The sequence below is a fragment of the Tetrao urogallus genome (assembly GCF_951394365.1).
Source record: "Tetrao urogallus genome assembly, chromosome: 14".
NCBI lineage: Eukaryota > Metazoa > Chordata > Aves > Galliformes > Phasianidae > Tetrao > Tetrao urogallus.
In genome coordinates, this window is record NC_136827.1 from 9,753,212 (window position 1) to 9,778,098 (window position 24,887).

Here is a 24,887-nt window from a genome sequence, read left to right on the forward strand (position 1 = left end):
AAGCCCTCCCACCGCACAAACAGCAGGGCTCAAATGAATGACCTCTCTGACAACCTGCTCTTATCAGAAGGAAGATGAAGAGGAAGGATCTCAAGTTGCCAACAACAACAAAAAAAGTTTTTAACAGTTCTGTGAGGTTAATGGCACACCAGGGCATGCAGGACGGCAGCTGGACTGAAAGTCAGCCCTTCACTCCAGGCCCAAATAACGGGCTCCATCACCAAGCATTCTCACCATTCAGGCTGCAGCGCCGCAGTGCACGCAGCAAAGCCACCGATAGTAGAAGCAAAGCGTAGTGGAAGTACCTCTGCTCGCTTCTGTTTACAACGTGAGACCCTCCCACAACCGCATCACTGAGCACATGTCTGAGATCCCCGCTTCGCTCAACAAAGCTACGCACCGACCTCAGCCTGACAGCAGCCTCTGCCTCAGAGCACCGGGTCCGAGCTTTGCACACAACACCGCTGCTCCCAAAGGCGCACACTGTGGGGTCGTGCCCTGCAGTGCCCCAAAGCAACTCCCGCAGCAAAAACACAACAGGTTCCCCAATGAACGAGGGCGAGAGCACCCCTACAAATACTGCAGTAGCATCTGTCTGGCAGCAGCAGCCACGCTGAAATGAGAAAGAGCAAAACGGTTGCAGGATCAGTGCTGTCACATGGGTTACATTCCACACCTGGCATCAAATCATACCTCAAACCTGGTGCGAAGCAAGCTGAAATCAACAAAATCGCATTTAAAAACAAAGCACTCGAGGAAAACACAGAAGATCTCTAAGAACTGCTGCATAACGGATGTATGTGCCTATAAATAACTCCGGGAGCTCAGCTGAGGAATGCTGAAACCCATCCCAAAGTTTTACTCGCGTTCAAAAATGAGCTCCATATACGTCATGTGCACTCAAGTGCTGTCAGAACTCGGAGCTGCAGCGTTTCTGCTCGTTGAGCACGTCTGGAAAGAACCTGATGGAATGCGAGCAACATTTACAAAGAAATTTAAAAAATAGTAATGTGTGGTGAGGAAACGTGGGGGGACAGCCCTGCAGCTCGGGACCTCACACCCAAACAAAGCTCTGACAATCCAGGTGCTAAGAGATGCGAGAGGTCCCCTGCTGACCCATCACCTTGCCAGAAAACACGCCGAGAGCAGAGTGAGGGAAGAAAAAAAAAAGGGGGGGAGGGAATCCCAGCAAACTAATTTTGCAGCAATGACGGCAACGATGCCTACGTTAGGAAAAAATAATAAAACGCGTGCGGTGAGAGCTCCGTGCGATGAAGGCACGGCCCGCCCGGCGGTGACAGCTGCGTCCGCACCGCACACGTGAAGGCGGACGGACAGACGGACGAGGCCGCGGCCCGGCACAGCGGCTCCCAACGACGGCAGCGCTGGTGTCAAATCTGTCCCTCGGCAAGATGGCTGCCAGCAGGCCGCCGCGATGTCAGCTGCCAGCCGCGGCCCGGCCGGGCCCGCAAGATGGAGCCGCGCCGCTCCCCCCGCCCGGTGCGGCCGGCCGTCCCCCCGCTCTCCCCGCCCCGGCGCCGCTTACGAGCTGCAGCGCGGCGCTGCCGGAGGGCTCCGCGCTCTCCCCGGGGCCGCCGTCCGACCCGGGCAGCTCCGCCGGCTGCAGGCGGGGCGGCTCCGGGCTGCCGGCCCCGCGGCTCTGCTCGAGCTCCTCTTCTTCGTCGTCGTCGTCGTCGTCCTCCTCCTCCTCGTCCTCGTCGTCCTCCTCCGGCGTCTCGTTGCCCTCCTCCTCCTCCTCCTCCTCCTCCTCTTCCTCCTCCTCCTCCTCGTCCTCGTCCCCTCCGTCCCGCAGCAGCAGCGGGAAGCCCAGCGCGGCGGGTTGCGGCCCGGCTCCGCCCGGCGGCTCCTGCGGCGCGGGGGCGCGGGGGGGCGGCGAGCCGGGGTCGGGCAGGGCCTCAGCGCCGTCGGCGGGGCCGCCGAGGTACTCGGCGCTGATCATGGAGGCCAGGTCCTGCAGCCGGCGCAGCGGGATGTAGCAGGAGGACGGGTCCTGCCCGAAGCCGGGCTTGGCGGCCGCCAGCTGCATGGCGGGCGGCTCGGGGCCGCGGGGCTCGCCGAACGGACCGCCCTTGCGCTCGGCAGCCGGCAGCGAGGTGCCGAACGGGACGAGGCAGCTGCGGCGGCTCACTTCGCAGGCCTGCTCCATGCCGGGCGGCGGGCATCCACCTGCGGGCGACAGCACAATGGGGTCAGCCCGGCCGCCCGCGACAAAATGGCAGCCGCGCCCCGGGGCCCGCTGCGCTCCGCGGCCCCGCGCGGGCGAGAAGGAGGGAGGGCGAGAGGGAGGGAGGAACGGAGGCGGCCGCCGCGCCGCTAGGCCCGGGCCGCGGCCCCTCCGCCCGGCCTCGCTCCGCTTCTCGGCTCCGCTCCCGCTCCGCTCGCGCGGCCCGCTCGGCGAGAGGCGGCGCCCGCCAGGCAGCGCTCACCTGCGGCCGCCGCGGCCGGCTCGCCGCCGCCTGCCCCCGCTGCGGCCCGAGAAGGAGACGCGCCGACCCGGCCCGGCCAGGCCCCGCCAGCGCTCCTCCGCCGCCTCCCTCCTCCCTCCCCCGCATGCGCGCGCCCGACGCCGCCGCCATCCCGCCGGGCGCGCGCTCCCCGCGCCTGCGCGCGCGCCCCCCGCGCCCGCTCTTGGGGTTCGGCGGTGGCCAATCAGCGCGCGCTCGCGCGCCCCCCCCCCCCCAGCTTTCCCCCCCCCCCTCCCCCACACACACCCCGCGGCGGGCGCCCCCCCTTCTCCCCCCCCCCCCGACCACGGAGCCGGGCCGCTCAGTGCTGCCCCCCCCCGACGCGGCCCGGCCCGGCCCCGCTCCCACCTGCGGCCCGGCCCGGCCCGACCCGCGCACATGGCGGCCTGCGGGCCCGCACCCTCCGCGGCGGCCCCGGCCCCGCAGGCACGGCCCGTGCCGCGCCTCACCTGCGGGCCCCACCGCACCCAGCCGCCGCGCGGGGCCTACGGGCGGGTGTCGGGCCCGCGGGCGCCAACAAAATGGAGGCGTTCGGACCCCGCGGGCACCGAGCCCGGCTCGGCCCCGCGCGCTGCCCCGGCCATTGTCCGCCGCCCGCTCCCTTCCCCGGCTCCCCACCGCTCGCCCGCGCACCGCCGGGCACGGCCTCGCCCGCGGGGAACCGGCGGCCGCGTCCTCGTCGGGCCCCGCCGCGCCGCGCTCCCACCCGTCCCGCCGCCGGCCCCGGGCCGCCCCTCCCCGCACACCGGCGGCGTCCCCCGAGCGGTGGTGGCGGCAGCTCCGTCGCTCCCTCCAGCTGAGGCCGGGGGCTCCGCCACGAGCCGCGCGGGTCCGGGCGCCGCGCCACGGCACCGCACGGCACGGCTCAGCACGGCACGGCTCAGCACGGCACGGCGCGGGGCGGGGGGCAGCGGCCGGGGGCAGCGCGGGGCTGTGGCACACACCGGGGCGGTGCTGCCCGGGCCGCGTGCCGCCGCCGCGGGGCTCGGCGCGGTGCGGCGCTGGCCCCCCCCCACGCCCGCGCCGCTGCCCTTTGTTTCCCGACCGGGCAGGGGCTGCGGGGCCGCTCGGCGCTGCGCTTCCTTCCCGAGGCCGCGGGGCTCGCTACGGCCGGGCGTCCCGACCGCCGACGGTGACCGCAGGTGGGCACGGCGGGATCGCGGCAAGACGCAGCCCGGCCCCGCGTCGGGCGCCGCCCCGCGCCCCGCTGCCCGGCGGCACCGCCCTGCGACCCGACGGGACCACCTCGGCCGGCCCGGAGGTGCCCCGCCGCCGTCCCCGCGTCGATGCGCCACCGCCGTGTCGCGGCCCGCGTGGGGCGCGGCGACCCGTAGGAACGCCGCCCCGCGCCCTTGCCACTCGAGGCCCCGGGAGCGCCTTTCCCTCCTTCCTCCCGCAGCCACGTGCCCCGCGCCGCGCCGTCACACTCCCAAAATAAAGGCGGTGGTTTTATTTAATACCCCCGGGGACGGGCAGGGCTCCGCGTGCGGCACAGAGCGGCTCCGCGCCTCGCAGCCCTCCCGGGGCTACGCGGTGCCAGGATGGGCCCCGCACCGGGATGGGCCCCCGCCTCGTTCCCCCTTGTTCTCGGGGGGAGGGGGGGGGGGGGAAACGAGTGCTGCGGGCAGGGCCTGGTGTCTGTGCCGGGGACAGAGCACGTGGGCACCCCCAGCGTGGCCCGAGCCCCTGAGCCCCGTCCCGGTGCCCCACACGGCACCATTCCCGATCCGAGCCGCGCTCGCGGGGCTGCCGCCGTCCCTGCAGACGCTCTTCCGGCCGCCGCGCTCCCGCTCAGAGCACAGCGCAGAGCCATGGCCGCCTTTGTGTGCGCACTGCGGGGTCTCTGCCCGAGCCCTTCCCACTGCGGGGTCTCTGCCCGCTGCGCCCGCTCGCCTTCCCGGCGCCCCTTGGGCTCTACCGCACACACAACGCCGTGGGGTGGGCTGAGGGCCGGGGGGAGCGCAGCCCCGGAGCGGAGCACAAAGGGTTCTGGGAACGCGGGGTTGGCGAGCGCGGGCGAAAGGGTTAAAGCTGGCGGGCAGGGGGAGGGCTGGCCGGGCCGGGAGGAAGGAAGCAGAGGAGGAGAGGAGCGGGGAGCATCCTGCCCGCAGGGCCGGCAGGGGCCCCTTCCCCGGGGAGCGCGCGGCTCGCCAGGCCCCGGGCCGAGGGGATGGGCTCTGCTTTGTGCTGGTGGCACGGTGCCCGCGGCCGCGCCATCGGCTGCGGAGTCCCGCGGGGGTCCCCTCTCTGGGCACCTTCTGCCCTACCCACAGCCCCGAACGTCGGACCCGGGACAACGCGAGGGCACGGGGAGGTGGGGAACCAGGGCCCCGAAGCCGGTCACTGGGCGCCAGCACGGCGTGGGGGGACGGGGCAGCTGCAGAGGGCAGCGCCGATCGGCGCGGGGCTACGGCACAGCGCTGGAAGGACGGGGCTCGGCGTTCTCCTCGCTGCCCGCGGAGCTGGCAGCCCTGTGCCCAGGGCCAGCGGTAGCTGCGATGCCCCACGCCGGCCTCGTTACGTTTTTCCCCGCAGATACGTCCTGGGAGCCGGGGAAGAGCGGGGCAGCGCTCGACCGTTCCGCTGCCGCTCTGCACGGAGCTGCCGCCGCCGGCCGGGAGATGGGGCTCGCGGCCCGCCCTGCCCGCACAGCCCCGCAGCGCTGCGGCCCGAGGCTGCCCGCGAGGTGCGGGTGTGCGCGGTGTGCGCCGTGCGGGGGGAGCGTGTTTGTATGCGGGGAGGCCTCGCGTGCTCCAATGGTGTGAGTACACCGGGATCTGGGCGCGATACTGCAAGCGTGCATGCGTGTGCATCCACGGGAGAGTGCAAGCGTTGGGCTTTTTGTACGGCGTAGCGGTGCGGCCGTGGGGGTTTGGTCGCAGGCCAATGTCCGGGAACGCGGATGTCTCGCTTTCCTCAGCCCTGCTCCCGGGAAGCAGCGTGGGATACCATCACGCGTGGGACTCCGTCGTGCCGTTTCCCTGCCCTCCCTTCGTTGCCTAAGGCCGGCTGTGCTCACGGAGCGGTGTGAGCAGAGGGGAGAGCCCGGCGCCTCGCAGCCTCCTGCCGCACCCAGCAACCACCCAGCCTCAGGGCAGAGGTGTTCTGCATCTCACAAAAGCCAGATGTTGCCGGGAGATAAGATCCCGGCTCCTTTGTTTTGGGGAGAAAAGCCAAGAGCACCATCCCTCCCGATAACAGAGGGTCGTTAAGCGGAGGCATCTCCTGCAATGGGCTGGCATCAGGAAGTGTCTCGGTGCCCCCGGCACTCAGCATCACCCCCGGGACTTTGGGCTCTCCGTGGGCAGCGGAGCAGGAAAGGTCCCACGTCCCGCGTGAAGCAGCCCCGGCCCCGCAGCGTGGCACCTCCCGGGGCCCGGTGCCAGGGCCCGGAGCTGGGGGAGGGCGTGTGGGAACGGTGCCTCAGGAAACCAGCGGGATTTACTGGGCTACACGCTAAATCCCCCTCACAAAAGGGGCCTGTTCGTGGGGACAGGATGCCGGTGGCTCAGCCACACTTGTTTGGCCAGCAGAGCCTGGCGGATTAAGGACAATTGGTTCAGCCCTGACAGAAAACACCAGGAATGTTCAACAATAAAACCATCTTCCAGTTGGTGCGAGGCTGCGGGACGCCCTGCAGCCTCCCCTGCCCCATGTCCCATACCCCTGTGCTTCCCAGCCCTGAGATGGAGGGGATGCACGGGTGTGCAGGACAGCAGCAGATGCTGAGCAGTGGCTGGGGCACAGTGCTGGGCACTGCTGGGACCCCAGGAGTGGTGCTAGGGGCACGCATGTGCTGAATTGGCCCAGCCTGTGAGCACACAGATCATGGGACATGGCACAGTCCCATCCCCAGGGATGGCTCTCCTGTGGCTCAAGGGGCCAGGACTGGACAGCCCCCCCCTCTGCCTGGGCAGTTTACCCTCCGGCATGTGAATGCCCCATTCAGGGCTGTGCTAAATGCATTGGTTCTGGCACATTAGTGGACAGCTGGGATCCTTCCTCGGGGCAGGGAGGCTGTAGGGCCCGGGCAGGTTTCACACCTGCTGGTGGTCTGGGAGCCATGGAGAGAGGTATGTCCAGGGAATAGGGGGAGTAGGGACCCACAGCCAGGAGCTGGGAGAAGGAAAGCAGGGCTGGGCTCCCCCTGCAGTGGGGAGCAGAACCCTAGGACAACTCCAAAAATACATGCAATGCAGCCAAAGGTGGCTGCACCCCAGTGCCAGCACAGCACAAGTGTGTAGGTGAGACCAGGGGGCCTCCTTCCACCTGCCCTGTGGCTGGGGCACGTTGCTCCCCAGAGCCAGCTCCCATATGTGCGAGGGGCTGCTCCCCACCACTGGAGCTGCCCCTGCAGCTGGAAGCTGGAGAAGGAAACAAGATCCCAGGGCTAACGGCAAAACCCAGCCCTCACTGCAGCAGAGGAGCTGAGATGAAACCCTAGATCCAGGGAGACAGCTGCAGCCCCTGCCTGCCCACATTCCCTGTGGAGCTGAGCTGGGTGCAGTAAGGCAAGGTGGGCACCAGGAGCAAGGCCTGCAGTTCCCAAACCCCGCTCCCAGGGGCACCGGGGTTAGGAGAAGGCAGTGCAGAGCCCATAACTCACTTTTATCGGGTGTCCCGGAGCAGGTCTAGGTGGGGAGGGGGGACCCCACTGTGCGGGGCCCGGGGCTCTTTCCCAGCCTGGGAGCCAGCAGCAGTTGGTGGATCAATTTCAGGGCGATGCTGGTAGCGGAGTTCACGGTGGCTTAGCGCAACAGCAGCTAATGGGGAACAGATGCAACAGTGCTTTGTGCTAGAGTGGGGCTGGAGGCACAGGACCCCACTTCCTGCACCTGTGGCACTGCCCCCCCCGGCAGCACTGCCTTCCTCCCTCACCCCTGGGAGCAGACCAGAAACTGCACCAAGATCTATTAAAAAAAAAAAAATAGTAATAATTTATCAGCTCGATATTTCATGTACATAAATATTCATCTCTATGGCTATGTACAGAGCAGGCAGCGGGGCTCCACCCAGGAGCCACTTCCATTGAAGCACTGGACAACAGCTGACTCTCCAGGCGATGCCAGGGGGGCCCTGGGGTGATGCCCACCCCTGTGAGGCAGGGGCTGACGCTGCCAGGCTGCAGGCTCGAAGCAGAACCGTTGAGGAGGAGCTCAGTCCCCAACAAGCGAAGCCCCAGAGAAGTGGGGAACGGCCCTGTGTGGATACCTGCTGGCATCGCCTGGCCCTGCCACCCCTAAGTCCTGCCACTGGGGCAGGCAAAGAGGCAGGGAGCGAGCGGCAATGGGTCGTGGGTGAAGACAGAGTCGTCGGAGGAGCAGGTGCTCGTGGTGTCCTCACAGGAGGGAGAGTACTGCTCGAAGGGCATGGAGAGGTCCAGGTACTGAAGAGGACACAGCGCTGTCACTGCCTGCCCTGCGCCCCTGCAGGGGCCGTCCCCTCCTCCCCTCACCTCCTCTGAGATGGCTGCCAGGATCTTGTCCAGGCCCTCCACCAGCTGCTTAAAGGTGGGCCGCTGTGAGGGGACCGCGTGCCAGCACTCCCGCATCAGCATGTACCTGGGATGAAGGCACGTTATGGGGGTGCTGCCACCCCCCACTCACCCACCCCCCCAGCGCCAGTACTCACAGCTCGTGGGTGCAGTTGGATGGGCAGTCCATACGGTGCCCCTCCTTCAGCAGCTTGAAGAGCTCCTCCACGGGGATGCCAGGGTACGGGGAGCCACCCAGGGTGAAGATCTCCCACATCAGGATCCCAAAGGACCACCTGCGATGGACACAGGACGGTGTGACTGTCCCAGACCCCTCCCACAGCAGGCAGGGCCCTGTTTCCCTCACCCTGCTGTGCCCCGAGAGCAGGGATGAGAGCTCTGGCCAGTGCCAGAGCAGAGCTTCACCCCATGGAGCACGAGCACCCCTGCCTTACAGCTGAAGGCCCTGCAGTGCTACCTCACCCTGAACACATGGCAGCCCTATGGCCCCAGCACTCACACGTCACTCTGGTGGGTGTAGACGCGGTCGAACAGGGCCTCAGGCGCCATCCACTTGACAGGCAAGCGGCCCTACAGGAACAAACCTCAGCTCAGCCAGGCTTACGGATTTCCACCCATACCCTGCCCTGCACTTAGCCCCACACTCACATTGCTGGTTTTCTTGTAGTAATCAATGTCATGGACATCCCTGGCCAAGCCAAAATCGGCAATTTTCATCACATTTTCTGCTGTGACCAGGACATTGCGCGCAGCCAGGTCACGGTGGATGCACTGCCAGGGAGAACACATCACCTCACGTGTGAGATGGCAGCTCCCACCCTAGGCCCCCCGGCACCACTACCCCCAGGAGATGCCCAGCCTTCACGCCCCACATTGTGGCGCGCACACCGCCATCCCTACCCGCCTGGACTCCAGGTACTCCATGCCGCGGGCCACCTGGTAGACGCAGGACACCAAATCCTTGAAGCAGAGCTGCTCCTCATGCAGCTCCGTGATGTCGAAGGTGTAATCAGGCATGGGGGGCCGCCGGGCACGCAGGTACTCGCGCAGGTTGCCCTTGGCAGCGAACTCCACTATCACATAGAGGGGCCCTGGGGAGGGCACACAGCACTCAGTCCTGCCCCATCCACCCCAGCAGCCCCCTGCCCCCCCGAGCCCCTCACCGTCCTGCGTGCACACTCCCAGCAGGTTGATGATGTTCTTGTGTTTGTCCATCAGCTTCATCATCTCCATCTCGGAGATGAGGTCAGCCAGGTCCTTGTCGGTGGCGTTGTCTGGGGACAGAGGGCTGTGTCACTGCGTGCTGGGGTGACGCCAGTGCAGAGCTGTGCCCAGACACCACAGCAGAAATGTTACCTTTGAGCATTTTGACAGCCACGGTGACGGCTCGGTCCGGCCACTGCCTGTCGATGCCGTACGCCTCTGCCCGCACCACCTGCCCAAAGCAGCCCTCACCCAGGGGCTTCCCCAGCACCAGCCTGCCAGGGGAGGCAGAGCCATGAGCACACGAGGGGCTGACCCCGCTCTGAGCCCATGGGCAACGGCACTGCTGGCCCCAGCCCTCCTCAGATCCTTACTTTTCTCGGGGAAATTCCCACTTGGAATCCAGGGGCAGGTCCAGCTCGACGACGCCTGCCAGCATGGGGGCACAGCTGGAGGAGAGGCGGGTGACACGCATCAGCGATGTGCTGGACTTCCCTGATGAGCTGGAGTCCAGGGAGAACTGCAGGGACAGCACAGCAGCCTTCAGACACCCGGGACTTATGCTGAGACCCAGTGCTGCCGGGGGCAACCGGGTGAGGGCAGCCCCACAGACGAGGTGACAGAGACAGATGGCAGCAGCAGGGCCAGTTATCACCAAGGTGCACCCAGCTCAGCCCTCACCTGTCGGATGAGTGGGAATTTAGAGAGCTTGTGCACTGCCATGGGCTCCAGGGGCTGCTTGCTCGACAGCGTCTGCATGCGGCACAGCACCACAATGATGAGGGCCATGGCCACAGCCAGCGAGCCCGACGTGTAGATGATAATGTCGGTGTACTTGGCCTCAGGGGCCTCGGCTTCGTGCACCAGCTCTTCTTCTAGAGGCAGAGCACATATCAGTCTACACCACGGTCCCTGTGCTGCTTCCAGCCCTAAGCCCAGCCCTAATCCCAGCCCCACCTGGAAGCACAGTGAGCCACGCCGACTGGTAGGAGAGGCCGATGGAGTTCCCTGCCAGGCAGGTGTACTCGCCTGCATCCTCCATGGTGACATTACGCAGGTACAGCACCTCCACCTCAGAGCTGTTGATATCTGCCGTCTGCGGGCAGAGCGAGGGACCGTGAGCACACCAGTGTGTGGACAAGCTCTGTGTGCCCCTGTCACCCCCCCCGGATGCTACCTTGAGCACTTGCACGTAGGGCACCCCGTCAGGGCCGTAGTTGCTGCCGTTCACCTCGATGTGCTTCAGCCACTGGATGTGGGGCTGGGCGTCGCTGTACACCTTGCAGAAGAACTCCACGTCGCTGCCCACCAGGGCAGTGGTGTTAGCAGGCAGCCCCGCCTGCAGGATGGGCCGGTGCGGAGATCTCTCTGCACACAGGGTACAGGGGCAGCGTCACCACAGCACCCAGAGGTGTCCCAACCCCACCTCCCTCAGCTGCTGGGACACTAGGGCTGCTCAAGTAGAGCAGGTGAGGACGGGCTCCTCTGCCTTCATCCCCTCTCCCCAGCACAGTGGCAGTAGGGATCCCTCCCGGCACCACCTGCGGACCCTCACCCAGCACGTCCAGCAGGTAGCTGTAGCGGATGCTGCCAAACCTGTTCTCCACCAGACAGGTATAGTTGCCGCGGTCGGAGGGCACCACACTCTCCATCACCAGGCTCCAGTGCTGGTGCCGGAGCTGCGATGGGGAGCAACAGGTTCAGGGGGTTGCAGCTGAGCCAGACACCAGGAGGGGACGATGACGTGGGGGGCCCTTACCCGTATGCCCCCGATGCGGTGCTCCCCCCGGAACTCACGCCCGTTCTTGAACCAGCGGATGCTGGGGCTGGGGCTGCCCGAGGCTGGGCAGCGGAACTTGACCGTGTTCCCGGCAGGGACAGCATACAGCTTCTTGTCCATGCGGTGCGGGTGAGTCCAGTAAGGTGCTGGGGAGCGACAGTGAGCACTGTGGGATGCGGCTCCACGGCCCTGGGTGGGGGCTGCCCCCAGTTGCTCCCCCCATGGCAGTACTCACCTCTGTGCACATAGACGGGTTCCTCGCTGCGGTCTCCGTGGGGACCATCCCCATCGCTGTCTTCATCATCATCACCCGATGCCAGCGAGTCTGCAAGGGAAAGTGGGTCACGAGGGATGCCCGTCTGCAGGATGGGGAAGTCGGGCTGTGCTCCCCTCAGCGCTGCTCTGGGCCCTCACCCACTACAGAGACGGTGAGGTTGAGCAGGACTTCCCCGGAGCCCCGCGCCCGACACACGTAGAGCCCCGAGTCCTCGTAGGCAACCTCGGTGATCTCCAGTACGCCCTGCTGGAGGCGGACGCGGGGCCCGGGGAGCAGCAGCTGCGACTCCTTGTACCAGACCACTCTGGTTAGCATCGCAGTACAGCTTCAGTGCATTGCCCGGGTCCAGCAGGAGGTGTTCCTCCTCCGACTCCAGCAGCGGGCTCTCAAACAGCTCTGCAGCCCGGGAGAGACGCGCTCAACACTGCGCACAGCGCGCCCCGACAGCAGGGTCCCACCACGTTTCTTCCCGGTGTGCACAGCACACACACAACGGCACAGCGCCTGGCCGCCCCGTCCAGACAGAGATTCGTGCAAGGGCCGGACTCTGCCCCCGGGCACTGGAACAAGGCTTTCCCCGCGGCCTGGCACTGCCGTGTTCCCGGCCAAGGCCACCCGTGCCACAGTCCATCCAGAGGGGCCTGTGGCACAGGGTGCCCGTGTTCATCCTAACGCACCGGGACGGGAGAGGACTGGGAGCGCTCAGCATCAACACCCCCCCACAATTCCCCCACACCGCGGGCCTGGCCCACGCTGGGAAAGCAGTTCCAAAGCAAACATTCTGCTCCGTTCCAAACCCAGAGCCGCTCGGAGTAAAACCACCGCCGGGACAAACCAAAGCAGCGGCGGTTCAGCGACCGTACGGCTGCGCCGGGACCCGCAGCTCCTGCCCCGTTCGCGTGCCCCACGCGCTGCCGCCGCGCTCCGAATCCCGCAGCTGTCAGCACCGCGTGCGCACCACCGCACCGCCACGGCCCAACCGCACCGCACCGGCACAGCCCGCAGCCGGGCTGCCGACCCGCGAAGGCTGCGAGAAGCGGGATCGGAAAAAGCCAGTAACGGAGCCGCCCTCAGCTCCCCCCCCCCCCAGTCCCACCCGTACCTGGCTCCATCTCCCCGCGGTGGGAAGAGGCCGGGCCGGCCGCCAGCAGCAGTCCCGCCAGGACGAGCCAGAGCGGCAGCATCTTCCGGGCCTCCCGCGGGAAGCTGCTCCGCGGCGAGGAGCTGCGCTGCCCCGCGGCCGTCGGGCAGAGCCGGCTGCGCGGAGCCCCGACGGCGCGGCTCCTCCAGCTCCGCACCGGCCGCGGCGGGGAAGGCCCGGGCAAAGTCCTGCGGGGCCGGGCGGGCTCCGCTCAGCGCCGCGGCCCCATGGCGGCCCCGACTCTCACCCCGCCGCGCTGTGCCGAGGGCGCGGGCACTTTGTAGGGCGGCGCTCGGGTTACGCGGCGCCGCGGGCGGCCTCGCCGGGGGCGGCTCCGGCCCCGCCCGCTGCCCGCTGCCCACCCCCCGTCCCCCGCCCCCGGGCCCCGGCCGTGCCGCGGCGCCGCCCACAGCCCGCAGCCCGCAGCCCCCGCCGCGCGTTGCCGGGCGCCGTTCCCGTGCCGGGGCGCGCGGGCTAATTGCCGCCGCTGCAATTAGCGCGGCGTTATCGCTGCCGGGGCCATCAAGTGGCCGTGACCCCCATTAGGAGCCCATAAGGCTGCGTCGTAAAACACCGCGGGGCTGCGAGGCGGGGCCGGCCCGGCCCTAATCCGCGCCATAAACACCTCTCCCCGGAGGGACCCCCGGCACCGGGAGCAGTCCCGGCAGCGTCCCGTTTCTCCGGTCCGTGCGGGAACGGAGCCGGGAGCCGAGCCCCGGAGCTCCTCCCGGAGCCGCTTTGCGACGGAGCTGCGGTGCTGCGCCGTTCGGGGCTGCCGCTGTCACCCCCATCCCGCGGCGCCGTGACTTCGGGGCGCAGCAGTGCCTCATCCCGTGCACGGCCGCTCTCCTCCTGGGCTCCCGCTCCCCTCTCGCAGCCCCCACCGCCGCAGCCCCCAGCAGCTGTTCTGCACGGCGCATTCCCGCCGATGCGTGAAGCGGACGAGAACATCAATTTCACGGAGCAGCAGTTGCCTCTGCAGAGCTTTGCAAAGTGCCGGAAGCGCAGAAAAATGTTGGGTTCGGCTCGATTTAAACCAAACCACACCAAAAGCGAGGGGCACGGAGATGCCCAGCGAGGCAGAGGTAGCAGCCGAGCCCCGAGTGTTGGGAGCAGCAGATCCCCTGCGGCTGTCTGGGGAGGGATGCACGAAACCCTGCAAGAGTGCTGGGAGCCTGGGATGGGCATCGAGACCCCCCATATCCCCGCCTGGTTCCTGCAGTGGGGATGGAGCCAGGCAGGCACATGGGACCTGTGCCGGCAACTCGTCCCTTGCCAGGACGGGGCAGTGGGGTGCGGGCTGCAGGGAGCTGCTCCCCTCCCAGCCAAGGGGCCGGGGGGCTTGGGCTGCCTTGCTTGATTTATAGCAGCAACTGAAGGCAAACAAAAAGCCCTTCACGGCAGCACAGCCCACCGCCTGCTGCCCGCCTCCGGCAGCACCGCCATAGCACCGCCACGCCAGCAGCTCAACAAGGGGGCATTGTGCCAGTGCCGGATCCCTGTGCCACAGCACGGCCCTGCCCTGGAACCTTGCTTTGCCACGGCACCACGAGGAGCACGCGTTCCCATGGCCACTGAGCTGCCCAGGGTGGGGGTGCTAAGAAGTGGGCACGGGGTGCATGGGGCAGCTGGAGCTCTGCCCTGTGAGAGGTGATCTCCAACGTTTGCCTGTGCCCAGCCAGACCCACAGCCCCGCTCGTGTGCGGGGCCCCGCAGCAGCGGCACGCATGAGGGGCTGGGCGCAGGGGCTCCATCCTCCCACCCCTGCCCCTTCCCCCAGGCAGTAAATCATCCCCACTCCCGTCATGAAAGGCCCATGTATGCACTGCCGGCGCAGGGAGCCTGCCTGGTGCCAACAATATTGCTCTTGGAAGGCAGCCGGGGCTGCGGGAACACAGCCGCCCCTTGTGCCTGGCCCCAGCGCTCGCCGCCGGTCCTGCTGCGGTCGCACCTGCGGCCAGCGTGCGCGGCCAGCAGCTCTTGGGGGGGGGCGGAGCCCAGGGGGCTCTTTCCTCCTGGAAGTTTCTCTTGGCATCTCCTGAACGGCTGTTGTTTGGGATGCAGGTCCCCGGCTCTCAGCACCCTGTATGCATGGCGTCGGGATGCTGAGGCCGAACGAGCGGGGCCACAAGAGCCATGTGAGAGTAGCCACCGGCTCTGTGCAGCCCCACTGCCCTCAGCACTTGGCTTCGCTGCCCCGGCCACAGCCTGCAGCCTGCTGGTCAGCCGCACTGGTGCCTGCTCCAGCCTTGTGGGTGCATGGCTGCTGGGCATGGAGGAGCTGGCTGTGGGACGCAGGTCCCAGCCCTACAGTTTGTCCTGCAGAGTGGGCTCAGGGCAGGAGCTCAGTTCCTGCTGCCCAGGGAGCAGAATGCTGCATTCCTGCTGATCCTTATCTCCCACAGGGAGGAACCGATGGAGCAACCCAGCCGGGTTAAGGTTTAACCAGGTACCACTTGGCAAACATGAACCTGTTGTTGTTCCCTCTGGAGAGATGAAAACACAGGCCCGGCACAGGGGCTGTCGAGTGAGGGACGTGAGCCTCAACCAAGCCCTCATCAGCAGGCACTGAGCTCTTTCCAAAGGCAAGCAGGGAACGTCCTGCAGCACAGCACGAGCTGCATCCTACAACCCCTCTGGGGACAGCCATGCCATCAGGAACAGTCTGTATGGGTGCTGCCACCCAGCATGCTGCACACCCCACGTGCTGAGCAAGCCGTGCTTCAGGGCTCAAAGGCAGGATACCCTGGGAGCAGCAGGGTGCTGCAAGGCAGGAGCTGGGCCACCGCTGTGTTCCCAAACCCTAATGGCAAGCAGGCACCCAGCCCCACATCTGCACCCGATTTACTTGCTGGAGACAGCAGGACCACGAGGGAGGGCAGCGGTTAGGGCTGCAGATGGGGCTGCGCTCCTCCCCAGCTGAGGGGTCCCAGCGCCGTGCCGGGGCTCAGCTGGGCAGGCTCTGCAGAGCTGGCAATGAAAGAGCCGGGGATGGCGGCACCTCCACGGGGACGTGGCCGCGGTGGCTCCACGCCCTGCGCTCGCTGCCAGCACGGAAGGCGCTGGGGCTTGGCCACGGCAGCTGCAGCCCCGGCACAGCCAGGTGCTGCCCGCAGGGGCCCGGGCAGGGGCAGGCAGCACCGCTGTGGGACAAAAGGGCCACAGTGTGCTCTGCCTCCCCCAGCACACCGCCCCATCGCCAGGCCGCAGCTCCTGTGGCACCGTGCTGCTGGGTGCCCGTGGGTGCTGCGGTGTGGTACCAGGTCGTAGCCTGGGCACAGCCTGCAGCTAGGCAATGGGGGGCACCCATCTAGGCCGTGCTGGGAGCACGTTCTGCCCCAGTGAGGCGCGGTGCAGACAGGGGAGTGGCTGCACACCATCACTCTGCTCCCCAGCTGCCAGAAAACGGCCCGGTGCCCTGTGGCTGCGACGGATGTTTTCAGCACAAGCAACACAACAGTCTGTAGAAGCGCCAGCACTGTGTGTGTGCAGACTGTCCTGCCTTCCCCTTGGTGACATTGGTGTGCCCCAGGCCATGCAGACGTGCCAGTGGAGCACAGAGGAAGGCACTTGGTGGCTCCGTCTGGATCTCAGGGTGCCTGGGGATAGCAGATGGGAACACAAGCCTCCCACCCCTCCCAAACAAGTCAGAGGGGTCCGTACCCTCTTCTTTACTTTGAAGGATGGCAAAAACCCAGGAAGGGCTATAGTAAAGAAGCAGCACCCAGAAGTAGTAATAAACACTCTATTTGGAGAGCTTCACCTTAGGGAAACAGCAGATACATAAACATCATGTACAGAGGAAGGCAAAACTGTCAGTACACAGAATGGAGCGACACACTGGACTGGGCAGTGCTGGAAATGGATACCTGTTGGTTCAATGCACAGCACAGCTAGCAGGCACCTGCCCTCGTGCAGCGAGACGAGAGCTAAGCAGTGGAGATCGGAGCTGGAGGCCATCCAGTGCCACCAGGCACACAATGCTTCCTTTACTTCACTGCAATTTTCTGCTGGTTGATCAGCTTGCTTAGCTTAACAAAACTCTCTCTCAAGCAGGAGGCTAAGGTCAGCCCTCAGCATTACAGCAAGACTGGAAAACATCAGGAAGGCGAACCCAGCCCAGCAGGAGCCTGTCCTAAGGGGAGATGGCAGATCCTGTGCTGGGTGAAGGCAAACAAAGCTCGTGCACAGCCTCGAGCGGGGAGGGAAGGCACTCACTCCAAGTGCAGAGATTAACAACCAACTCCCTCTCCTTGCTTAACCTGACCAGCGCACGCAGGGTTCTGGAAGTGCCCCCCCAGCCTGGCTCTCAGCCTCGCAAAGACGGCAGCTGCTCAGCCTGGAACGCAGCACCGGGAGCGCAGGGCCCCACACTGCCCTCCAGCAGCTGCTGCAGCAGTGGGAGGCAGCACGTCCATCACCTCTGCTCCTCTCGGCCAGGCAGGTCTGTCCTCCTGCCCCGTGGAAGGAAAACAGTGGCGCTTGGCCCAGCCTGGCCAACTCTCAGCTCCACGGAGGCACTGAGGCTGGGACAAAGCCATGGGCTGCCCAACACGGGGCACTGGCGCTGAGCACAAGGCCAGCCGACACCAGAGCTCCTGCGGTGGGCCAGCAAAGAACGGCACAGCCCTAGCTCAAGGGCAGAACATCTGCAGAACTCATCCCAAATGCACAACAGCCTCAGATGCCCCCCCTTCCTTCTCGGGGCTCTTCTAACAGATCCAGTACATTAGCAACACAAAGAGACCATCGTTAATTTCCACGTTCGAAAGGCAGAACATCTCCACGATGGTACAAATGCGTAAGAACTTGGAGGAGAGGGGTTGGGCAAGCAGTGTCTAAAGAAGAGCTAAGTCAGGTTGCCAAAGAGCTTGTAGGTTTTCAGCCAGCAAACAATTCAACCAAGCCATACTACAGTATTCTGTTATTTCTATATTTACCTCCTCTTTTTGTTTTTTTTCCTCCTTCCCTATCAATATTTTGCTGGCAGTAGGGAAAACACTGCACTTCTGCACAGACCCTCACAGAACCCGAGATGGACTCTTCCTGCTCACCTTCCTCTGCTGATTGCATTTGGGTCTTGGAGATTTCCACCACTGCCAAGTTTGAGATTACTTTAAGTTATGAGGGGTAAAGACACACACAGTGAATGATCACATACACCTGTTTCCATAGGAAACCAGGCTAAACTGTTTCTTCCTTCCACGTGGAAATCCTCAGAGCAGAGGGCTGAGCTGCCTGGAGAAACAAGAGCTCGAACTCCTCCATCAGCCCTCCGCTCCCACCAGCAGCACTGTACACCACAAATCACGACTACCTGTTAGACACCAAACAACACAACTCCTGAACTGCAGTACTGCGAGAGGCTCTGATGGCAATCAGTGCCTCAAGGAGTTCTGCAAACAAACCTGCCCAGAGGAGTCAGGACAAGAGATGCCACGCTGCCATTTCCTATGTTAGGTCTGCAAAAAGCCAAACAACCCATAAGGTGTCCCATTCACACCTCTAAGCGTGGGCTGCTGGCCTCCAGGTGCAGGAATCCACTATTTGCTCTGGTAAGGGAGGAGGTAGATGTTACCAGCCTGTTGCCAGACTCTCCTTATACCAGATACACACTTCCTCTCACACCGCACCCACCTTTACAGGAAGCAATTACACAATGAAAACTACTCTAAGGGAGTGAAGTATTTGCTGTCTACCAAGTCTCTTCCAGCTGGATCCTTTTTCGGACAGATTCAGTCCCTGTTCTGCTCAACGGGTGCATACAGGAGGGTAGGGCTTTGCTTATCCAGAGGGATAATGAAACCATTGTGGGCTGGCAAAGGATGCGTGTTCTTGGGCCGTCAACAACTCCAAGAACAGTGCTGCAACTTGCTCTAGAAGTCTTGACTGAAGTAACTGTAGCCTCCTGGAGCAGTTGTTTCTTCCCGGACATACTGCTGTGGTGGGAACGGTCCTACAACTGGCACTGCTCCTGGCATCCTGGGCATCGGAGGGAGAAAGAGGAAAAGAAGGGAAAAAAGGAAACAGTGTCAGAATGGCTCTGAAATCTGTCAGCTGCACTCAGTGCCCAGAAAACATGGCTGCCAGCAGAGTAGCAGCCTCCTATAGACAAGTCAACAACTTGCCAGAAAAGCTTCTGAGTGGATTCTTACCCTCTGTGTGTGTGTGTAAACAGACACCTTCAGTACGGCAGAACTAGCTACTGCTTAGCTCAAGGACCATGAAGAGCTTCCACTACAAAGCAAGTATCCTGGCTCCTTTCAGACTGCAGAAGCTGGCCTGGAACACGACTTAACAGCAAAATCCAGAAGCAGCTTTCTGAAAGGGAGTTATTTGGCTGGAAAAGCTGGAACAGCATCCATGTCCTTAAAGTGAGCGGTTATGCATGCATGTTGGGAATGCCTTCAGCGTTATCCTTCTAGAATGGGATCAATTCAGGCTAGACGTTTGTCATCCACTGATCCTGCTGTGCTTTCCAAGAGTCGGCCTTCACGAAGGGACAGACAAGGCTTATGCCTTCCAATCAAATACTCAAGAGTGTAACAGGGCTGTTATTCCACAGGTATGCAATGCAAGATTCCAGTTTCCCTTTTGGTCTTTCTGGGAAATTTGGTCACCACTTCAGGCAGTATTTCCTAATACCTCTTTCTTCCAACTCCCTGACCAGCTCCTCAGCTGTCTCAGCACCCCAGGTCAGTTATCAACCCTCCTTAATGTAATGCTTTGAAATCAGAGATCTGAACTCTGCCATTGTCCAGAATAAGTACGTGTGACGTTAATCATTTCCCTGGCAGAAGATGACCAATACGTGCAGGGGATTATCTTGTTTAACTCACCAGTTTGGAGAGCGAGCTCAGAAATACATTCTAGGTTTCTGGAGCGTGCTGACTACGTGCCAAATTTTAGAACAAGCAGCTCCAAGAGAGGCCAGAATGCCAAGCAGACCTCCGCTACGTCACACTTTGCTTTAATTCACATCTTGGTTCCTACAGAAGTGCTGTTCAACAAGAATCAGGATGGATGTGCTCACTGCAGGGGGCCACGCAGACCTGAACCTCTGAGAAATGAAAGCAGTTGAAAGGCACTTTTGCTACAGCAGCATCCTTGAGCTGTCTGCAGAGGGAGCTGCTGAAGAGGCTGAGGGGGTGCAAACCTACACCAGTTAATTGGCTTCAGAACAAACAGCATGAGCTTGCACGAATATTGTTCTGTGTGCAAGGGCCAGCTTGAAATACACATGCAGAACCGCATTAAAGCTATATTGAAAACAGTGTAAAAAGCAAGGCTAGAGACATAGTTAAACAAGAAAGTTACTTACTGATTCTTGTGTTTGAAGCCACTGATGTGAGCTTGGTACTGCTCTATGGAGTTCAGTACTATGTTACACGTGTTGCAGGGATAGCCCTTCCCAGCTGAAACAGACATCAATGTTAACACACACAGCACAGCTAGCCAACAACTTGGTGCCTGAGGTAGAAACAAGTGAGATAATCGATCACTTGAGGTGTTAAATAACTGCTAAACAAAGCAAGTAGCACATGAATAGCCTGACCAGGCAGGGAGGTCACGGGATCCCATACCCTGCCAGATACCAGTCAGCCTCTGGATAAGAGGGAAAGAGCCAGAAAACCTTTCCTGATCAGAACATGGGTTTGTTATCTACAAAACCAAACACACCTTTCCTGTAACAGTTCACACTTTCAGATGAGGCGAAAACTCAGCAATTAGTACACCAAACCTGATGTTCTACTGCCTCTGTAACTCCACTTTTCTCCAAAATTCCCACTTCTCCTGATCTGTACATCTCCTAAAAAAAAATCAAGGGAGGCAGTAAATCTGTACATTTGATGTTTCAATTAAGAAAAAAAAGAAAAAAAGAAAAAGCAGCCAGAGGAGATTATACACAACGTCAATTTCCACAGCGCAGTGCTCTGCTAAGCCCTGCTGAGGTGCCAGCTGGGAATACTAAACTCTGTCCTCAGGCCCTTCAGGTACAGCCAGCTATCAGTTAACTGCAAAAAGAAGCCTCTAACAATAGTGGCAGGAGGCAGAGCAGTGGTTTGTGCGTCACCACAGCTCCTGCTGGAATGAGAGTCCTGGGGGTCGGATAGCAAACAAGCAAGCAAAGCAGCAGAGCTGGCCACAGCAGCCCGTAATGGGAAAGTGCTGGCATGCATCCCTGCAGCATTACGTGCTCCTCAACTCCGGCTCTCTGGGGAAGGGCTCTGCCTGGGAGTCTCACAAAGTAAACACTTCCTTAAGGGGAAACGGGGCACTCGCTCAGGGGGTGCAGAGCAGCATAACCACTGAGTGAGAAGCACCACACGTGGCACAGCAGACGCCTCCCCATCTGGCTGCTGCCCCACAGAGATTTCAGACTCCAGTGGGCACCGTTTAACTCTCAGAACGGCTGGGTTTGGATGCGAAGGGCCGGAGGAGCTGTCACAGCCCGCACAGCCACCTCCCTTCACAACTGAGGTCAAGATATCCCTGCTGAAAATCAGGTAGACAGGTTCTTTAGGGAACACTCCAGCACCCCACATGAATGGCTCCTGGAGGAGCTTTAAGCAGACAGGCATCTTGGCTCTGCTGTCAATGACACATCTTCATCTGCCGAGGGCCAGATCCCAACAGGGAATGTATGTTCAGAGACCAGAGCCTTTACAAAAGTGTAAGTCTGATTTCAAGCCTGGTTTTGTAAGAGAGAATGAGAAGTTTGGGCTGGGAAGAACTATGCTGGCATGCCAGCTTAGCATGGCTGCCAGCACATAGAGACAGGCAAAGGGAGCAGGAAAATACATCCCTGAGTGCAGCCTGTCCCACCAGAACAGCTCCACACCACGCCACAGCTCTGTAACCTCGCCTGGAACAGCTTAAGCAACACAGAGATGTGGATGGAGATTCTCCAGCTCTGTGAGCTCTCCACAAATCGCATCAATCACGTGGCAACTGCACTGCCTGCACACCCAGCCTGGGCTGGGGCTCCACAGCCTGAGTCACAACAAAATGGAACCATTGATCAGGCCCCGCTAATTAGGTAAAGAGCAGATGGGCAACACAAGATATGAAGCACCTTTTCCATCTCCCACATGACTACACGATGTGGGAGAGAATATTACTGGGATAATTGAGTTTAATTCCTCATAAGTGCTACCAGTAGCTAAAGGTGGCCCGCAAAGAATTAGAATAATTAATCTTCTGCTTAAGGGCATTTTTATGACAGAGAAAGAAGCCCTTGAAGAAGATTTTAAGATGATTTGTCTGCTTATTATATACTTGAAGCATCCAGCAGGGTACTACACACTTCCTGGTCCAACAGAAGGATGCTAGAAAGAACAAGGGAGTTCACTGTGAGCTCCTTTCACTGGACTGCAAGGGCTTTCATCATACAGAAGCACTCATAAGGAACAGATCATAAACCAAATGAGTGTTAACTGTCTGCCCAAAGTTCCTCCTTAATAGCTCAATTTTTTCCACATTCCTGCTTGCTCCGCATGGAGTTGCATTAGTTCATCAGATGAAGTGCCCACACAGGGGCAGAAAGCATTCAGGGAGAAATCTCTCTGGCTTTCATGCGCTTTGAAGCAGCAGGTGCAGTTAAACCTATTTCTTCCATCTTTGCCTAGTCCCTCAGACATGTTTTAAGCATCAAATGCCACTTTTATCTTTCCATTTTGGATGCAATCCACCTAGCTGGAAACAGCACTGGCCAAAATCCCTGGATTATCTGCACAGAGAATAGAAAGGACACGTACTTGATGAGACAGCGTTGCAAAACACATCCCAAAGTTCCTCACCAGCAGCTACAGTCTAAAAAACCTCTCCTGCTGCCAAGGAATTACAGTACCAACCAGGTCAATCTTACGGGGCATCACCAAGATCCTCACCATGGGCAATCCTCCCCTGCTCCCTCCACACAGAATCCCTCGTTCAGAGACCTGCCAGATGCACACTGCTGCTCTCCCACCCTGCTCTCCAGCTCCTTACCAGCCTGCCTGCTGAGAACTCACCCAGGAAGGACGATGCCGGTGCGTCAGGAGTTCGGCCATAGCGTGCCATCAGCTTGTGTTTGGTTTCTTGCTTTCTGTGCTTCTTGCCTACATAGTGTTGTTTTGCCATAAGGGGGTTGTTGAAAGTGGCATGGCAGAGGCTACAGAACTTGTCTGGGTCTGCAATGTCCTTGTTCTCTTCATTAGAAGATACAGTAGAGGTAGGGAGAGTAGCAGGATGTTTCTGTGGAGGCACCACGTCTGTGGGATGAATCCAAACTCTTGGTCAGTTAGACAGAAAAAAAAAGGCAGTTTTATTTCCCCAAAACATGCATTACACAAACAAACAAAAAAACCCAAAACTAAAACCATAAAACAGCCCCAAAAGAAACCGAGCCCTCCAGACAAACCCGTGTTGCTCCAGTCTCCTCCCTTATTGCTCCAGAACTGGAAGGCATGTGGTAAAGCAACTCCCAGCAGGGGCACAAACCCCAGAGAGGAGCTCACCCCTGCAGGCTCCTCTCATGGGGAAGTGGCAGACACCAGACCACGTACACCTTCCTGAAGGCTTCTCACAGTCAGGCCTGCGTTGAGAATGGGCCACGGCAGACAGCAGAGGCAAAGCACGAGGTCAGGACGAGCACACACTCACACTTCCCAGTGTCACTCTCCCAGCTTCCAGCTGTTTGCAGTTTAGAAGTCCCTGAACCACTGAAGCTACAGCCCTGTAGCTGAGCAGGCCTGACCAATTCATCTCATGGGCATTTCACCGGTCGCTTTGGTCCCTGTAAGCTTTAAGCGAGCATCACATCCTGTGACAGATGCTTCTACAGCTGCACAAACAACAACGGGCTCTGTCCCATTCCTTGCATGCAGGAACATTCAGCCAAGCCATTCTACCAAGCACGCTGCTGATAAAAGCTGTGGATCTGGAGGCACACTGCTGGCTTTCCCTGTTTCAGGGACCACACACACAAGGCAAGACCACACACACACAAAAAGGATGACACGTCCAATGGCACCTCTCAATGGAAAATCATTACATGCAGCATTTTCCTAGTTTGAGCTTCACAGCACAAAGGCACTGCAGACAGACTTACCTTCCACTTTAGGGGACTGTTGCTTCACATTCTTGGCATGAGTCTTCCCCAGGTAGTGAGACGTGGCCACAGCAGGAGAAGAAAAGGTCATGTTACAGATGGGACAACATTTGTTCCTGTCCTCCCCGTTGGTGCCTTCCTGCTTGCTCTCCTGTATGCACAGAACCACAGAGTGGCTGAGGTTGGAAAGTTTGTTACTAGGAGGAATTCTAAGGCATTCAAGAAACTAAATCTTCAGAGATACTGAATGTGAAGTTGAAGTTGTTGTTTGACTGAATGGGACTTCCATGGCACAGCATCATCCTCTCCTTCACCAGACAGTGTTCCTGCTTCAGATTCTGTTTTCTCAGTCTCAGTAAAACACTTCAGGTAGAGGAGATGTCAGGGCCTGCATGGACCCAGCACAAGGCTAACTGCATGGCAGCAGGAGCCGATCTGACCCCTGCTCTCTAAGGTGTGAGCTAAGGAGCACAAACGCCGCTATCAGCTGGGCCATCAGCAACGCCAGCTGGGCAGGCAGCAGCAGTCACTGTTAGGCCTCGCACTGCATGAAGGCAACCTCCTTCATCCTCCCCTCCATCCATACAACAAACCTATGAGGGTTAGGGACTAAAGCTGAAGCAATCGCAGAAGTAGAATCTGTTTTCCAAATGAGTCACGGAGCAGACAGCTGGCAGGCGTGTTCTCCTTACTGACCAAGAAATAAAACTTAAGAAGTGCAAAACAAAATCCAGCAAACCGTGCACCCTGCACTGCGCTGCCAGTGAAATGAGATGCCGCACACAGCGATATTCCCGGCAGCTTGCTGCTCCCCTGCTCTTCTCAGAGGGCCTTTCAGTAGGAGGCAACGTGCCGTTCTTTAGGAGGGCAAGGCGACAGGAGCCGTACTCACCGACACGGCTTATTTCTAAGAACACAAGGGAACAGAAGGGCAGCCCGGCAGCGCGCAGCTCAGCCCACGACCCCTCAGGCCCGGCCCTCGTCTCACCTTGGCGTCCAGCTTCATCTTCTTCCCGGCCGCCAGCTCCTCCTCGCCGTGGATGGAGAGGTACCTCCGCACCTTGTTGGCGTGCTTCTTGCTCTGCGGGCAGTGACAGCGTTACCCGGCCCTGCCCGGCCGCCCGCAGCCCCGCCCGGCGCGGCGCTCACCTGGTAATGCGCCAGGCGCTGCGACTCGGAGATGAGCAGCGCGCTGCACACCTTGCACTGCGCCTCGGTGAAGATGTGCCCGTTCTCCCGGATCAGCCGCTCCACTGCCAACACACGCCGCGCTCAGCCCGAACCGCTCCGACTCTGCCCGGCCGCCCCCCCGGGGCCGCCCGCCGGGCCGCTCCCCCGCCCCGGGCCGCTCACCTGCCTCCCTGCCCACCGGCAGCGCCGCGGCGTCCCCGTTGCTACCCGCCCCGTCCGCCAT

At 61.5% G+C, this 24,887-nt stretch overlaps 3 protein-coding genes across 3 annotated transcripts in view; all 3 read right to left on the bottom strand.

Annotated features, from left to right (window-relative positions):
- Nucleotides 1-2,167, bottom strand: part of NSD1 (nuclear receptor binding SET domain protein 1) — a gene marked incomplete at both ends in the record, with an annotated part of 51,000 nt that extends 48,833 nt beyond the window's left edge. Inside the window, 1 exon segment of the mRNA XM_079542600.1 lies at nucleotides 1,547-2,167. Within this exon segment, the coding sequence (XP_079398726.1) occupies nucleotides 1,547-2,167 (621 nt within the window).
- A 5,558-nt stretch (nucleotides 2,168-7,725) lies between these two features.
- FGFR4 (fibroblast growth factor receptor 4) lies at nucleotides 7,726-12,424 on the bottom strand (the record flags this gene model as incomplete). The annotated part of the gene is given in 17 exon segments (XM_079542253.1): nucleotides 7,726-7,872; nucleotides 7,942-8,047; nucleotides 8,118-8,255; nucleotides 8,480-8,550; nucleotides 8,629-8,751; nucleotides 8,881-9,254; nucleotides 9,337-9,458; nucleotides 9,558-9,703; nucleotides 9,865-10,058; nucleotides 10,141-10,279; nucleotides 10,361-10,551; nucleotides 10,739-10,862; nucleotides 10,943-11,109; nucleotides 11,199-11,288; nucleotides 11,378-11,538; nucleotides 11,540-11,636; nucleotides 12,343-12,424. Coding segments are annotated over 17 exon segments (2,472 nt in total).
- A 5,833-nt stretch (nucleotides 12,425-18,257) lies between these two features.
- ZNF346 (zinc finger protein 346) lies at nucleotides 18,258-24,887 on the bottom strand (the record flags this gene model as incomplete). Its single annotated transcript, XM_079542447.1, is given in 7 exon segments — nucleotides 18,258-18,363; nucleotides 19,703-19,796; nucleotides 22,395-22,634; nucleotides 23,474-23,624; nucleotides 24,462-24,554; nucleotides 24,623-24,742; nucleotides 24,744-24,887. Coding segments are annotated over 7 exon segments (948 nt in total).